Source organism: Zonotrichia albicollis, chromosome 10 (genome assembly GCF_047830755.1).
Source record: "Zonotrichia albicollis isolate bZonAlb1 chromosome 10, bZonAlb1.hap1, whole genome shotgun sequence".
Classification (NCBI taxonomy): Eukaryota; Metazoa; Chordata; class Aves; order Passeriformes; family Passerellidae; genus Zonotrichia; species Zonotrichia albicollis.
The window spans coordinates 27,219,335-27,237,334 of NC_133828.1; the positions used below are offsets into that span (position 1 = coordinate 27,219,335).

General features: G+C 37.1%; 1 protein-coding gene across 10 annotated transcripts in view; it reads right to left on the reverse strand.

The window, feature by feature from the left end:
- Positions 1–18,000, reverse strand: part of MYO3B (myosin IIIB) — a 236,679-nt gene that overhangs the window by 192,644 nt on the left and 26,035 nt on the right. For all 10 annotated transcript variants that reach the window (XM_074548518.1, XM_074548517.1, XM_074548516.1 and 7 more), the window contains 4 exons: positions 16,643–16,777; positions 13,272–13,376; positions 12,909–13,008; positions 9,340–9,416 (listed from right to left, as the gene is read on the reverse strand). In XM_074548518.1, the coding sequence (XP_074404619.1) occupies positions 9,340–9,416; positions 12,909–13,008; positions 13,272–13,376; positions 16,643–16,777 (417 nt within the window). The remainder of the gene's footprint in view (positions 1–9,339; positions 9,417–12,908; positions 13,009–13,271; positions 13,377–16,642; positions 16,778–18,000) is intronic.

The window sequence follows — 18,000 nt, forward strand, 5'->3', positions numbered from 1 at the left end:
ATTGACTTATCTTTCTTTATATTCCTGTCTCTATCAGGAACTCAGAGCCATTTCTTTTTTTTTAAAAAACATCTCTACTTTTGATTGGAGTTTTGGAGCTGAGAGTACTACTCAGCACTGCTGAGGCCTGCTCTGCCCAGTGGGGTATGAAGACAGAGAGCCCAGAAGACATGATCTGAAACTCTCTGAAAGGGAGAACATGCTTCTCCCTTTCTTTCCTTGTGCAAAGACAGCACATTTTTACCAATTTGATATCCAGCAAAATCCTCCCCTGCTTAAAAGTGAAACAGAAGACAAAGTTTGCTTTGCTGCAAACATTATGTTCATGGCAAAGCCTCAGGGGCTGATGCAGCTAATCTTGAGATTTGCTAGAAAACGACGCAGGAATAAACACCAAGTCTTTCACTTCAGCATGGGCTGGCTGCATGCACACAGTGGCCTGGGTTGCTAAGGAGACAGGCTGTCATCTTTTGTTTTAGTTGTAATTTCATCACGATTTCATGCTCACTCATACTGCTGTAGGTTGAAAAGTATTCAAACACCAGACAGAGAAACAGAAAGTGGTTGTCAACATTAATTGTGCTGAGGGTCACACTGGTACAGAATGAGGGGATAGGGAATTCACAGGTCTGGAAAAATCATACATAAACTAATCAGTCACACTAAGTGGAGGGAGTTTAGAGAAGTCAGTGCCTAGGCATTCTGTGTGATTTATAAGTTGTACAGAAACACAAAAATTCAGAGACACACAAGATGACTTATATCTTGACAAGAAAATTTTATATTCAAGAATATAATTCTGCCTGTTCTGAAATCAATATAAATATTTCTCTGAACTTCAGCAAGTGCAGCAGCAGATCAAAGGTGGAATCAGAAGAAGGGAAACAGTTAATACAGAGAACTACCTATTATTTGGACAGCGCTCATACTGACTTGCACAGAGAGAGGAAGCTACACTATACACATGTTTAGGTGAAGCAAAATACATCAAACCCTTTTAAGTTTACCCAGAATTATTAGAAGTGAACTTACTTTCACTTTGCCTCAGCAAATACAAAGCAGAGCTGCAAGCACAGGCTAACAAGAGCAGTGCAGATGCGCACCTGGAGCGGAGCGCTGCACAGTCAGCGCTGCCCCGCGGGAAGGAGCCCGGAGCCGGCAGCGCCGCAGCTGCGCGAGGCGGGGCTGCCTCAGCCGGCAGAGCCGGGCAAGCAGCTCAGGGGCTGCGAGCGCTGCCGAGAAGCGCCGCGCAGGGAACACGAACGGGGCACTAAGCTGTCACCCGTGCTGCAGGGAAAACAAGGCTGCCAGCTGCGCCAGTCAAGGGAAATCAACCCACTGAACTTCGGGGCTCCATCTGACACTCCACAACCCAACTTCACTTGTTTACATTGGAAATAGAATATTAAATATTCTTCTAATTCCTATGTACCAAAACCAAAACAGCCTTTCGTGATAGCACATAGCAGCACCGGGGGATACTGAATTAGACAAACCAAGGTGACACTTATCTCTATCTCTCCATCATTGCCTCTTTCCCTCCCACTTTTCAAGCATATTTGTATATTGAATAAAAAGCAATTTTGTGATTTAAATGGGTTCCATATTCCTGCATTTTCTTATTTGGATTTCTGTTCCTTATTTTGTGCTATTATACAAATGTTTCCATAGTATATCCAAAAATAATTTCATTGTTATAAATTTTTCCAAAATAAGTAGTAAATAACATTTAAAACAAGTCCTATAAGTATTATATTATTATCACAATTAATATTGATTTATTGTAAATTAATTATATGTCAAGCAGTCAAATTTTACCAACTGTGAGTAATCAATTTTTTATTTTTAACTCACCCAAGGGAAATATTCTTGAGACCATTAGACTGCTCTGGCAACAAGCTATTTGTAGGGAAATGTAATACCTTTTATTGGACCAAATGATATAGTAAGAAAAAACAGGCTTTCAAGCACAGAAATCTTGCCTTTACACCATGAGACCATCACAAACCCAATACTACTCATAATAACACAACTGGCACATGTTGCTTCTGATCTAGAGATGTACTCCTGACTAGTGAGTATATACACTACACACCTCACACAGATTTTCAAATGGTCTTTTCACACAGAAAGCAAAAACTAAGAGCTCCTCCTCCTCCACCCTCTTAAGTAAACATATTTCATGTAGGGCAACTCAGTGCAGACCCACGTGGTGTTGAACTGATTTTCTGTGATGTTTTGGGCTTGTTGTTTTGATTTGTCTTTTAAATCATTAAACACCCTACATGAAAGCTTTACAACCCCTCCATTGCTGTTAAAACAAAATAGAAGCAACTCCTCCACAGCCCTTCACAACACTACAGCTATGCCATCAATGCTACAGGCAATGTTCCCTGAGGTTTCCTCCAGCTGCCATGTACTTTTTTTTCACTTCCATGCTAGCCCAGGTGGAGGTCAGCTCTCCTGGAGGCAAAGGAGGAGGGGATGCATTCTGCTAGACCCTGCTTATGAGGGAGAGCTTGCTGGTGCTGTATGTAATGTCCTTTAAAGTTTGAAACCTCAGAGTCACAGGCATTTCAACCATGTGCAGCCATTTAGAGACTTAATTCTATCCCACATTCTGCCACTGACCTGCTGTAAGTTCTTAAGCAAATCACTTCATTTCTATGTCCCTCAGTTCATCCGTGCAGTCTTACCCTATCTATTTAGAGCTACTGTTCCCACTCTTGCCCCGATGCCTTCCCACACTTACACTTCTGCAGTTCCTCTCTGGCATGCCTATGCCTGGTTCCACACGAAGCACAGCTCTGCACTCAGATGCAGTGCTGCATTTCGAGAGGACAGCTAGTATTTCCTAAAAATAATTGCCAGTACACTGCAGTGCCCCAGCACCTTAATCTCCCAAAAACCAGGATGGAATTTCATAATGTATGTCAAGAGGGAAGTTCCTTTCACACTAGGCTTAATATAGTATCACCTATGTGGCAAATTATTTAATGCTAGTTACCTTCAACTTCAACATTTATTTATAGCATTTATTATTTTTACCCCTTAAATGTGTGGAATTTTAAAATATTTCACTGTTGATTAATCATGATGCCAGATTCTATATAAGTTCTATAACAGCAGCAGCAGATTTGTTTCTATCAGTAAAGTTTTACTCTGAGGACAGTTGTTAGGGGGTTTTGTTTTTAAATTATGCTTTCTATATTATCTCATGTAGTGTAATTTACAAGGTAAAAAGACTATAAAACTGAAAAACTGTAATAAGAGCTAATTTAATAATCTATCTCTTATCATTAGGTGTATGAGAATTGTTATTATACTTCCACAGAAGATATTAAGATATTTTCAAAAGTTTCCTTATTAGAGAAGATGTAAGATTATTTATCACAACATAAGCATACTTTTCCACTGTAAAACTGTTTTCAAATGGCTTTCAGGCAGAAAAGTAAGGGTATATCCATTCTTGAGATCTATATCCTATTTATACTAAGTGGTGGATTCCTACAGTTCATTATAAATCAGCATGCACAAAACTCCTTGCTAAGGTGGCAATTAAAAGTATAGTGAAAATGTGCATATGCAAAAAGCTAATTTTAGCAAATTGACCTTGAATCTCTTGATGTAAGCAAAGGGCTGACAAACAGAATAGGCTGAAATATGACAAGATGAGACTATACTAAATTGCTTCATTGGAATGTATCACTGTACCTGTTTAGAGTTAATTAAAAACATGAAAGGAAAGATGGAGAGGGACTTTTTACAAGAGCATATAGTGACAGATTAAGAGGGAATGGATTCAACCTGTGAGAGAGTAGGTTTAGATTAGATATAAGGGAAAAATTATTTACTGTGAAGGTGGTGAGGTACTGGAACAGGTTGCCCACAGAAGCTGTGGATGCCCCATCCCTGAAAGCATTTAAGGTCATGTTGGATCGGGCCCTGAGCAACCTTGTCGAGTGTCCCTTCCTAGGGCAGAGGACTTGGAAAGAGAGGATCTTTAAAGTCCCTTCCAACCCAAACCTATGATTCAATAAGCCCAGGTTAGTGATGAGATTATCTTTTCTATGCTGTTTTCCCAATTCAGTATTTAAACTGCACATTAAATGTATTTACAATTAAATTTTTTTTCCCCAAATTCTAAGACCTGAATACAGCCCTTATTTTAATAAACATTGGATTCAGCAGAAAAGTTGACGAAAGGTTTTTGCAAAATTGTATTTTTCTCTTTGTATATTTTTAAACTACATTAATGCAAGTTACTTATTGGGGTGCTTTTTTACCAGCTAGTTTTGTTAACTTTTCATTAGATTATGCAGACACACAACTTGGTACTGAAACAATGCAAATATTATTCATTGTTTCAGGATTAGACTTATTTCACACGCACATGATCAGATTTAAAGTTTAAAAAGAATACAAAGGAACGTTCGGAAAAGAAAGACAATTTAAGCTATTTACCTACTGTTCTAACACTTTGGAAATTGATTCTGATCCTCAGATGTACTGAATTTTATCCCAGGAGAATGCCTTGATTCAGCAGGAGAATGGGAAACTGTGTCTGGGGCAATCTTACTGACCATTAGTTCCGCATGCCAGCATGGTAACAAATACTCAAAACACAGAGTTGAAACAGCTTTAAATGATACTGTGACATCTGAAATATCTCTGAAAATAGGAAAATAGACCCAAGATTTTACCTGTGGTTAACTCATTATTACAGAATTCATATATCTTTACCACAATATCACAGCCTTTCCTACACATGTGTCATATGTCATAATTCAACACCTAATCCTTCAAAGGATCAACCATGTTTTAATTATGTTCCTTTTAAAATATAAATATACATTCACCAGTGTCATATTTAGCAGTTATCAGTAAAATATAACAGCATATTCCCTGCAGTTTTAAATTATCTTCAGCATCTCTCCAGTTCTTTCTCACTTCAAGTATCTTGTTCTATTTCCATTCTTAAAACTAAATTTGGGCCAAATATGTACATATATCTGTACATTCAGCACATCGTCTTGAGTGTAATCACATGGTACATATAGGACAACCAAGGGATCCTACCCAGCCAGGAAGGGCAGGTCCTGCCCCATAAACCTGACCTCCCTTTTTGGCCAGGTGATCTGCCTAGTGGGTGAGGGAAAGGCTGTGGATGCTGTTTACCTGGACTTGATGGTCCTTTGACACAACCTCCTAGAGCACACTCCTGGAAAAGCTGGCAGCACAGAGCTTGGACAGGAGCACTCTTTGCTGGGTGAAGAACTGGCTGGAAGGCTGGGCCACAGAGTGGTGGTGAATGGTGCTGCATCCAGTGGGTGTCTGCCCACTTGTGGTGCTCCCCAGGGATCAGCGCTGGGCCCAGTCCTATTTAATATTTTACTGATGATCTGATTAAAGGGATTGAGCATGCAGCGCTACAGGCTGGGGACAGAATGACTGGGAAGTGGCCCAGTGGGAAAAGATCAACAGCAGCTGAACATGAGCCAGTGTGTGCCCAGGTGGCCAAGAAAGCCAGGGGCAATCCTGGCCTGTGTCAGGAACACAGTGTGGCCAGCAAGGCTGGGACAGTGACTGTCCCCCTGTACTCAACACTGGTGAGGTCACACCTTGGGTGCTGTGTCCAGTTCTGGGCACCTCAATTCAGAGAGGACATTGAGGTGCTGGAACAGGTCCAGAGAAGGGCAGCAACGCTGGGGAAGGGTATGGAGCACAAGTCCTAGGAGGAGCAGCTGAGGCAGCTGGGGGTGCTCAGCCTGGAGAAGAGGAGGCTCATCACTCTCTACAACTTGTTGCAAGGAGGGTTGGAGCCAGGTGGGGGCAGCCTCTTTTTCAAGGCAATCTGAACCAGGACAAGAGGTCATAGTCTTAAGCTATGTCAGGGATGGTTTAGGATGGACATGGAGAAGAATTTCTTTACAGCAATGGTGATTAAACATAAACATTAAACATGGACTGCCCAGGGAAGTGATGGAGGCCCAATCCCCAGAAGCGCTTAAGGAAAGTGGCACTCTGTGCCCTGGTCTAGTTGACATAACAATTGGTCATAGGCTGGACTCAGTGATCTCAGAGGTCTTTTCCACCTACTTGACTCTGTAACCCTGTTATTCTATGATATTCTGAGTTTGTTTCAAGAGTCAAGTTTTCAGCTAAATCATTATAATCTACTCGTATGTGTGGAAAAAGAAATCTCAAATTCTGCTTGAACTAGATTTTGTTCAGTTGCGCACTGGAAGTTGAAAACAAGACATGTTAATGCTTAAAACAGATGTTAAGGCAGTTCAGTACAAAAGCTTCAAATCTGATTCATCCTGCTAGCACGTAACACAATTTATTTCAGCACAACAGAAGCAGATTTTAGGTAATTTATGTGTTTGATAACAGGCAGCTTTAAACACACTAACACTATCCTGCCTTATTTATCTTTTACTGGTATGCTTGTATTCAGTGTTTCAGTTTCTGAGAGTCTACATTTATAAGCATTAAAAAATATTATTAGGTTGAACAACAATTATTCATTTTCAGTGAGTCTGCTTTAAAGCTGCTCTCAAACTGACTTATCCTTGTCACATTCTCTGTTGCTTCCTCACAGCCTAATTTTTACCTGTATTTTCATTTTTCAGCAAAATTTTTGTGAATCGCAAGCTCTGCTCAAAACAAATGCTCAAGGACAGATCTTTTTTGTCCTGATACTGCTAAGCAAGCCTCAGAGTCATCAAAAAAAAAGGAGCCAAGATGCTTGAGTCACTCAAATATTAAGCAGTTAAGCTGCTACTTTCAAAGCTGCCAGTAAGAACAGAGTTGAACACCTTCCTTACACCACCCTCAGACACTGCTATTTTCCTATGAGCTTCTGCTATTTCAAGTACCATGCCATATAATCCCTTTAAAATATTTTGCAAACTTAATCTTAAAAGGTGGTTTTCTTCATTTCATAGACCATTTGTGACCCAGGTTGATCTATTGATTCCAGTTTTCAGTGTGTTTGTCTCCTGCTTATATCCAGTTATTCCTATCTGTCAGCCTTAAACATCCAGCAGCATTCTTCCCCAGGTTTTATTTTCTTGGGGTTTACACTGGAAAATATTTCCTGTCAGCTTTATTCTATTCTGAAGTCTCTTCCTCCAAGGCAAACTTTTGCATCTCCCCTCTTCACTCCTCTTTCAGATTAAATCCATCCTTCTCATTGCCAGATGAGACCCCATGATTACCTTATGCATTGACTGAGGTACCTATGTTTCACATGTAGATGAAGTCCAATTGCAAAAAAAATCCTTCATGCTTTTTATTTCTCTGATTAGTAACATTTCATTTCCATTCAGTTATTTTATGATATTTTGGGGTTTGAAATAAATTCTATCCCATGTCAAAAACCTTTAGGCAGGAAGATTCTTTGTAAATGAGTGCAAAAAATTGAGTTAAGTGCCATTCTAGTGTTTACTGATCTCACCACAATCTCATCTAGAAAACACCCTTCCTAATAAACTGTTACCCAAGCATACCTTTTCATTTTCTTTTTGTTTTATTGCAGTCCTAATCTTCCATCTTTCCCATAAAAATCTGGGTGCATATTTTAAAAATACCAGAAAGATCTCCCCAGAAATAAAGTAAATTGCATGCATCCTGCACGTCACTTGAAACCTGTCATTTATATGAGCAACTGCAGTGATTTGAGCAAGCATGTTATGCAACCTGTCATTTAAAAGTCATTCCAACAACAGCATAATGGACATCTAAGCACCTTACAGCTGTTGTGCAGATTGGCACACCTATGGAGCCTGGTGTGTCTCACACAGGCATGGAAATGTAATATGGGTTACTATGGCTATGCTACTGGGTTGGTTCTTGAAGAGATCTTTTCAAAGCAGGAAGAATTCAAAGCTACACCTGTTCCTGTTTGACATGCCAGGTACATAACATACGTTGATTACATGTGTGCTGTACTTTCAAGTCAAAATTTTTCAGATCAAAATATCTGCTTCTCTCTTTGGCTTTCTGCCACGAGAACAAATATCTTCAACATGGCAGGGAAAATAAATTTGGTATAATTACTGCCCTTGATGGTAATTATTCAAGCAAAACAGAACCACAAAAAGAACCTATTATAATCCACGTTCAATAAAATCTTTCATAATATGTCCATTATTATCTAGAGAAGTATTTTATAGAGGTTTCATTTTAGAAATGTCTCCAACCAAGGTGATTCCATAAATAATGCTTTCACAGTGGTTTCTAAGGTATCTTGTGTCTCCTTTGTGACGTAAACTGGTTGTTATGGAGATGGTGAAATATCAACCACTCTTTGTGAGACTGTGCAAGATCAATTTTAGACCCCTTACTGCAGTGTATTTTCTCTGCTCATCTATAATCAGCCCTCCTTAGCAACAAAAACAGGTGCATAAAAATTATGAAATGTTTTAAAACAAATGTTTGCACAATACTTTTAACTCTTCAACCTACAGAAATAGACCTGTGTGCATTTGTAATAGATAAATTCCATCCCAAATTCCCCAAAATTACCAGAAAAGAGGCTTGTTCTGTTACAAAGGCTGAACAACTTACAGACAACTCCTGTTTCAATCCTTGTTTTTAAATTTCATAATCCATATCTTTCAGAAGTACTTTGTGCCCCTTAAAGCAGGGAGCGCAAAGATTGATATCTTGTAAAGATAAAACACATTGTTGAAGAAACTTTACTTTGGTAAAGTACAAGCTTTTGTTCAACAGTGTGTTAAAACATTTAAAGCTTCATGAAATAGAAGGCAAAGGGTTATGTCTGGATAGTAGTATGTAAAATCATGTAAGATACTTGAAAATGGGCTAAGCTACCTGTATATTATCTTTATCAATTTTTAAATCTATGTGTTTTATAAATTTTTTACACCCATGCATCTAAGTTTAAAGGCCCCAGTTAATGATTAAGGCTAAAGAACACATAGGTCACTCAGGGTTTTGCAGTGTGCAAGACTACAGCAAGACTGGAAAGAAGGAATTCCTCCTTCTCCCCCCAGTCTGTATTTACATCACGGACGAGCACCCCAAAATATACAACATTTAACTGGAAATTCATAACATTCTTAGGACACTCACTTATTTGTAGATTTGCTGTAATTTTATGGAAACACTACAGAGAAGAAAGTAATGGTTATTAGAAATCCATTTTGTATACTCTAATAGTATGTTACTTTTACTGAACAGAGGACAAGATGTAAAGCAGAAACACAGCCATAAGAGAGGGAAGAAAAGATCCTCTCCTGCCATGGGGAAGTGGCAATAAAGTCTGTATTGCAATGAATGGAGAGAAGCCAGAGAGGCACATTTGCCTACCTCAGGTGCCATCCAAAAGGGGGTTCCCACTGAGGTGTTTCTACGGAGCCTTGTGCTGGTGAGCTGGGCTGAAACACCTACAACAAAACAGAGAAAGAAACTTGGCTTCAAATTTACTGTCATTTCACTAAGTTTATTTCAAGTATCTGGAAAACAAAATCCAAACCTGTGAGCACAGATGCAGAATGCCTGGCCAAAGTAGGTGTAAATTATTTGATTGATTTCAATTTGCTGTTTTCTTCAGTTTATCAGAGATTTTTTTTTGTGAATGACTCTGTTTGTAGCACTTTCATTCAAACTCAAAAATTCCATTGTCACACAAATATCCCAGATTTCTTTCTGCTGTTTTCATAAGTATAAATGTGAACTATTAAAATTACAACATGACTTTAAAACTTCTGTTTCAGAAATGAACTGCCTGAACATCACAAACAGGGAATTTGTTCATTAGTTCAACAAAACACTTATGCATCTGCTTAAATCTTTCCCTAATGAGAAAAGCTCAGAAGCTCAAGCTCACACCGCAGCTTGTACTTAGGGAATTAAACACATACTTAAAACAAAACATTAGGTTCAGAGCTTTGCTGACTGGGGCTGGACTACTGAAGCACAACTGAAAAAAACAAAAGAATTAACTGGAGTGCAATCCAACAACGTTAACAAATCAGAATGAACTTTGACAGCAAATCTTCTGTGCTCTGGTCAACATATAATTGAATGAGTTCAGTTCAGCAGCATTCCAATGAGGTGACACAAAAGCCAATATTAACTTAGAAATATATTTTGCTTTAAAATTTTTTAAAAACAAAAGCCACAGAGGTTTGCTCTTTTGGCATTACCCAGAGACAAAAATGAACAGAAACGCATATAATATGCATTGACTGCTGCCAATAAAAATTAGACGCGTAAGTTAAATTGTTTGACTTCTGATTCCAACATTCAATTTTACATTTGTTTTTAATTTTCCAGTGTAATTGCAAGCCTTCAGTGATTTTGTGAGCACTGCTGGAAACAGTTCAGGGTTAGTACATACAACAAGCCTCTGTACATTTCAGTGTGATCTCTCTGCAGCCACCTTAATTCACAGCTGTTGTCTAGGGATATTCCAAAACAGAACACCAAAGAGCTGAGAGAGGGTGAGCTTAAGTACAAATGAATGATAAGTTGCAGACATTTTAGGTCAATTTACTGTGACCATCATTTATTCAAATATATTATGCTGTCAACAGCCGTTGAGGGAAGAAATGTGCGTTACGTTGAAAAAATAAGCTGTGAAGTCATCCACTAAAGAAAAGCCTCAATTAAAGATATCTGTGTAACCCTCTCTGAGACCTAATATCCATATGTACAGCCTTGAATATGAAGCAGCTTTTTAAAAATCAAGATTCTGCCTCATTCTCTGGACTGAAAGAATAACATTCACTGAATAGGTCATAATTTAATATTTTTAACCCCATTGACTTGAATTCTCATTTCTTATTTAATATATCCAATCCTATACTAAATTTAAAATTATTATTTTCTTTTTCTTTTGACATATTTCCTTCCCCACTCACAAAGCAACAAATCTACTTAACATTCCCACAAAATGGGAGAGGATTATTAGTTCCAGGGATTAACCTAAAAATATCCAAAGCATCCACTGTGTTTGGGAACTTAATCTGAGATCTTTCAATTGTCAGGCATTCCACAAGCCTCAAGTACAGCTATAACAGATCTCAGCTGCAGCTCAAGAACACACAATTCTTCTGCAAAGCAGGACAATATGTTTCAAACTGACTACTGGGAAAATGAGGAGCTGAGTTTGATATAAGTGACCCTCCAGCAGAAGCAAGAATAATCTCCAATTTGATGTCATTCAACTGTCTCAACTGCGAGTCCCTTCTCTTCCTGAATTCCTTGGAATTCCTTATTTATCTTCTACTTTCTGCAAAAAAAATGAGACAAAACAGTTCTACAAACAATATCACCTGTGACTCAGTCCTAATTCCCAGAGACGGTTCTGTGGCTATAGCAGTGGACTAAGGCAGGAAAAAGAGCAACTTAAAAGCTTGGCACCTGATACTTCTTTAGTCAGAAAGCCCATGCACATATTGGCATTTCTTGACATTTCCTAACTGTTAAGCAGTAGGGAACATTTGAGATTTAAGTCCCATTTTTTTCTGCGCCTGTCATATTTGTTGCAATTTTCTAGTGCTACTGTCCTAACATACAAAGTAAGATAAAACCTCTGAAACCTAAACATAGGCTCAGAGACCCATGGGGACACCAGAAAGATTGGGAGTCTCAGTTTCACTGAATGTGCCACTTGGGGGAGGAGCACACTGGCCTGTCTTTAAGGCCTTTAATACATCTGATAAAAACACTTTGCTTTGGGGAGAAAAGCTAACTTTTCCCAAAATGGAGTAAAAACAAAGATTAGACTGCCAAAATTCCCCCAAATGAGAAGGGCTCTTCCTCTCTTCTGTTAGGTCAGGGACTCACTCCAAGTTTTGCTTCAGGTCATAAGTTTCTCCTAGCACTATTTTAATTGCTGCCTTTATAATTCAAATAATGAAATTTTGTCCCTAGTAGATACTAAGGAATCTCTTATGTGACAACTTACTTTAGCATCTTCAATAAATATATGTGTTAAATTTATAATACCATGACATCACCAGTACACAATTTTCTTTCCACTGTATAAATTTAATATTTTAGTATTTTTAAAAAATATTATTTGCAGATTTTTTTTGACATATCATTCTACTCTACTCTCATTTTATGAACATTTTTCTTTACCTTCATGAACTGCTAAACAAACATATCATTCATTCACTATTTTCAATGGCGATTACCTTATGCATTATATGTTTTCATTAATAAATCACATCACTAATGATATGCTTCTGTTACTTTTAATAAAATTGTCCACTCCCTTGCACACTTATCTGAGGGACAAAAGTTCTGTTTATTGTTTTTTCTAAGTGCCCATTCAAAGGAATAAAATCTGAACTGACTTTAAACCCATTGCCAAGTGCCTTTGTACCACCCTTCCTCCCTTTCTCTCTCTTGTTTCTTATGACATATCCAGACTGGCAATGCTCAAATCTAAGAGCAATAATCACTAATTAAATGGATGTTGGGTTTTGGACCCAAGGGAGTATTTTACCTTCTGCTCAGAGGGGAAAAAATATGCTTAAGGCTATCAAAAGCATTTCAGAAAGAATGTTTCCTTTTCATATGCAAAAGACAGAATATCTAAATTTAAATTAGGAGGACAACTGCCCTGAAACTGACATTTCTTCTAAAATGCAAAAAAGCTTTGCAAATAAAATGCTAGCTTCAGAATTTTAAAAATTATTAAATTATGTTTAAGCTTTTAAAAATTAAAACTCTATTACTGATTTTTAGTTAGAAGTTTTATGCTTGCTCTAATCAGATTCCTTTTGCATTTTTCCTTCTTAAAATAATTCTGAGTATGCTTCTGAAAAAGTGTCACTGTGACATTCTGCCTTCCCAGGGGAAAGTGAACAGAGCCTTTGGCTAAACTGCATGTATCAAGAAAACAAAGGGCAAGTGGTCATTACCAAAGTCAACGAGCTTGACTCCACCTTCTGTTGTCAGGAGAATGTTGTTCCCTTTCACATCCCGATGGATGATGCGGTTATTGTGTAAATGCTGAAGGCCCTATATACCAGCAGTAAGAAAAATAAGTTTATTCCCTTATTTAAAAACAATTACCCTGTTATTAGGGAATGTAACGAAGAAAATCTGCACCCACTCTACAGAAACAGCTGTCCACTGGATGACATGCCTTTATACAACCCCTGCTGTTGTAACAGCCCATGCACAATTGCTCCCGCTCCCACACTCTATAAATGGAGAGTGTATGGATGCAGTAAGTGAATTGCAGCCTCTGCTGCCATTGCAAGCCCAGTGAAGATCCTTACCAAGAGAGCCCCATATAAGATGTATGAGATAACAGCTTCATCCAGTCTTCGGCCACACTTCAGCAGGCCCTTGACAAGCTCTGTGACAGAACCTCCATTGCACAGCTGGAAAGGGGGAGTTGTGAGGAGGGAAAAAAAGCAAGTCCTCAGTTACTCAATATACTTGTTTAGGCTATAAACACCTACCATGCAAAATTGTGCTACAACACAAGACAGGGAACAACAGAACTCCTTTTATTGGTGATGTTAATATAAATCACAGCAGCCTGAGTAAGGGAAGGGAAGAGAAAACTGAAAATTGTAAAGTGCAATTTATAAAATGAAACAAAAAAGATCAATATAATATGAACAAGACTGTATCTCAAAAGAAGATTCATAAATCCAATTTACATTATTTGAGTATTTTCACAATACGTGCATTGTCTTTTTGAAAAAATCCTTCTCTGCAAAGGCCAGACAGAAAAGATTGATGCTCTTGATAACTGGGAAGCAACAAATTAGTCATTTTAAACTTTCACTCCATCAATGCTCCTGATGGCAGGCAATATAAAATAGATAGAAGCCATATATCTATACTCAGATTTGATGCCATATACTGTCAATAACACAGAAACATTCTAATCTAGAGAAGCAGTTTCTTGCAAGCATTTTCTACTAATTGGCTTCTAAACATCAAAAGAAGAGGAGAAAAGGTAAAATTAGAATCTTTGAAAACATGTTGTCATCCACACCTTAAGTTTACTGTCCATAGCATTCTAAGCAGGTATTGATATCCATCCTTTCTCCTCTCTCTTTCCTGTAATTACCTTGATATTCACAATTGTTTGACCAAAAAAGAAAAAGATGGGAGAATTGACTGCCTTTCTTTTGCTGAATTTTCTCATCTATGCTTGTTTGTGGCCAGCACCCTTACCAATGTTCCTGCCAGAGAATCACATGCATTTCAACACAAGTTCATTTAGCATTATCAGTTTAAAATACCACAGCATAAATCAGGAAAATAGTATGAAGTTATACAAACTCAAGATTTGCATCTTTCAAATAGCTTTTATGAAAGAATGTGCATCAATTCAACCACTAATTTCTGTTATATGCTAATACTTTCCTTACCTTATTACTAACTTCCCCTTGCATCAAAAAGAATTCACTAGACTAGAAGTTTGAGTTAATGGAAAAGGACCTTGAAGCAAAATTTCATCACTTAAAATATTGACAAGTTCTGTAGGAATTTGGCTTTATTTTTTTAATTCATTAGCAGGGAATGTTTTTCTTATATTTCATAAATTTGTGGGAGCATTCAAGTCAGTATCAACGATCAAAAGAAATTTGATGTATTTACATGAAACTGCATGTTATTCTTCCCATGGTTAACCATTCGCTGACAAGTCATTGAGCTAAAGTTTTCTTCGTATTGCTTTCATTGCATTAAATGTTCTGTTTAGACCATTTAAATAATGGTCTAATAAATAAATAAATGAACTAATTAATTAATTATAAATAAGAAATTATTAAATTAAATAAATTTAGACTATACCAAATTTATCTCTAGCCTACAAATAAAATATATAAAAGTATGCCTGAACTTAAAAAAAACCCCAACTGGTCACAATTGAAAACTCATACAGACTAACAGCTGTTTGGTAGGATATGGTAAATGAATGCCTGACTCAAAAAAGTATCCCACAAACACCACTGCAACAGTGCCACTATTCTTGAAACTCAGCACAGACTTCCAACAAAATGAATCTGTCACCTTCATTACCACTTTACACCTAATGGTAATACTTCAACAGGCATAGAGCTGCACAATTATATGATAAAGTTGAGAAGTTTGCTTTCCATTTGTCCAAGACTTGCATCATCATAAAAATACTTAAGGTGTCACTTTTGCCACCCTTCCTCATCACAAACATTTATCAAAGTTAAGTTCCTGCTTGTAGTGAGTAAACATGGCAAAATTGCGCCTGAAGGAAAAAAAAATCCATCTTTTTATTACAAATTTTGGAAGTCACACATCAAATAACCGTATTTCATCAAAGACTCAGGGATCAAAGTCTGAATACTTTGTATATTCCCTTTTACTGAAAATGAGTCATTAATTTATAATATCACAAGTCATTGTTATGCATGGATAAATATGCTGTAAATTCCAAGGCAAGGAATATTTTGGGTTGTCTAATAAATTGTTCCATATAAGAAAAACACATTTTTTATAATGTCAAATTTCTTCCAAAATCTGGATTATGTGTACCAAAAGTCACCTGAAATGCATAATGATAAAGTACACCCACAACTTGTTCAAATTCTACATTCAGTTTTATTTCAGAGTATACGAGGATTTTGTTCCATAAAACTCTGTCATTTGGCACTTCATCTTTGGCACAAGACAATTTTATTAAAAAAGAAAACACAAAGGAAACGAAGCCCAAACTCAACACAAAGATAGCATGCATACAAAAAAACCAACACCAAATCAAAAATACTAAGGTCACTTTTCAAAAGCTACTGAAATTTAAGAGGAAACACATTCAAAAGTTGTTATTCAAGCTACATACTGCTCCAGTACATAAAAGTTAGATATTCTACTGGGATTCCACAAGTTGTAGTGGAAATAGAGATTCCCCATTTAAGAACAGGGAGTGGAATTTTTAAAACAATCAATAATTAAAAAGTGAGTCCCAGCTTTTACCAGTCTAGTTATGAAGGAAAGAAATGCTTGAATGGTTTGCCTGTGCAGAGTGATGCATCAATTAAGCCTAGAAAGAAATCCTCATTTTTACAACCACCTTTGGCAATCACCTCACTTTAGTGGAAACAAGACCAAAATACATTTGACATTGTAAGAGTACTGATTGGCACTGAAAAAGAAGAGTGAATAGAAGGCATTTCTGTTGCTAGGTTTCCAACAACAACCAGCCCTTGGTTTAAAATCACCATAGAAGAGACTTTGCCATTACACTTTCTCTGTTCACTTTCGCAGGAGGCAGCTTATTTGTTAACTACCCTCCACGTCACTACTTCATCATGCTTTGCACTCTCCTCTAATGCTTGAGTTCTCCAAAAAGTTTAAACAAATGTCTTATCTAATGTTTCCTCTTTTTGTCTTATTTAATGTTTCCTCTTTTTCCAAGAAAAAATAAGCAGCTCTTTTTTTTTTTTTGGAGGCATAATGTAGCAACTCAAACAGAAATTAAATGCAAGACCATTTCCGATTAAACACGTTTTGAAGTTTGGATGTGATTTTCAACAGTAGGCTAGGACACATCATCCTATCAGAAAATCATGAAAGCCTGTGACTCTTTTAGCAATAACAAACAAAAATCCAACCACATATGCTAAGGTAAGATGTAATATTGTCAAAATGTTTTTACCTCAAGTACTAGCCAGAGCTGTCCTCCCACATATTGATCTGCTTTGTAAAACATTCCATAAAATCTAACAACGTTAGGATGATTGGGAAGAAACTGCAAAATATTATATTCAGCTTCAATTTCTTCATCTACATCCTAAATAAAAAACACAAACATACAGAACATACAAATACAGTGACTCCAAATAAAGCAAGAACAAACTGTCATGGATAAAATGAATGAATTTTTCTTAGTTTGTACTTTTAAATAGTTTTACTTTCATGCAGCTAAAAGTACACTATACTGGACATTTAATGCATATAGAATTGTGACAATTGTGCTCTTCTTATACATAAAAAAAGTAAAGCCTGTGTAAATCAAGCAGTTATTCTTCAAGAATTCTTTCTGTACATAATATATTTAATAAGATAATTAAAAATTATAATTAACTCTGCTCAGTTGTGTAAGAAATTTATACATGTATGACTTTTAACCTGTTTCTAATCATGCATACTTTTAACATGTGAGCTAAACTTAAATACATGAACCATTGATTTATTCCTTTTTCTATGGTCATCAGATAGGACTAAACAGAGAACCATTTCACTAAGCCTCAAAGGGGCCATCAATAAAACTAAATATATCTGACAATGAATGACATAGCCCAGAAACAATGAAAGAGACACAAAACAACCACCCATGAAATAGGAAAAGGTTACTAGGTACTTGTTAATGAAAGAATTCTGTGACAGTTACAAAATAATGTTTATACCAGCACACAGGCCACAACTCAGAACAGTGCTTAAGTGCTCAAACTTTGCTCATTTCTGCACAGACTTCGCTATTAGAAAATTTAAGCCTGTGTCTTCCTCAGATCCTTACAAGAGAAAACCACAATGGATTTCAGTCGTGGTTGATGACAGAAACATAACATTTTTTAGTAAATATTTTAGCCCAGCTATCATGTCAAACTCCAGCTTGATCCAACCTGAACAGCTGTCAGTTAAATTTTCCATGGAAAACTAGGGCCTTGGTTCTCATGGGAAGCTAGGCATTTAATACCCACTAAACCAGAGCTGGGACAGAACTACCTCTGAGGATCTGGGATGTCTGCTTCTCTTTTCATCTTCATTATTGCCTCACACTATTATCTGTGTGTAAAAGGTAACTGTAAAATATCATAAAGCTCACAGTGTTTCTATAATGTGAAAATTAATTCTTTTAGGGAGTACACAGAATAAAACAAGAACATTAAGGTGAACTGCATCTTGTATATATTCCCTGCTACAGTGGGCCCTATGAGGAATGCCTCTGTGGCATTCCTCAGGATCTAAAACAGAAACTAGGCAAATGCTGTCCTCAGAGAAGATGATGAAATT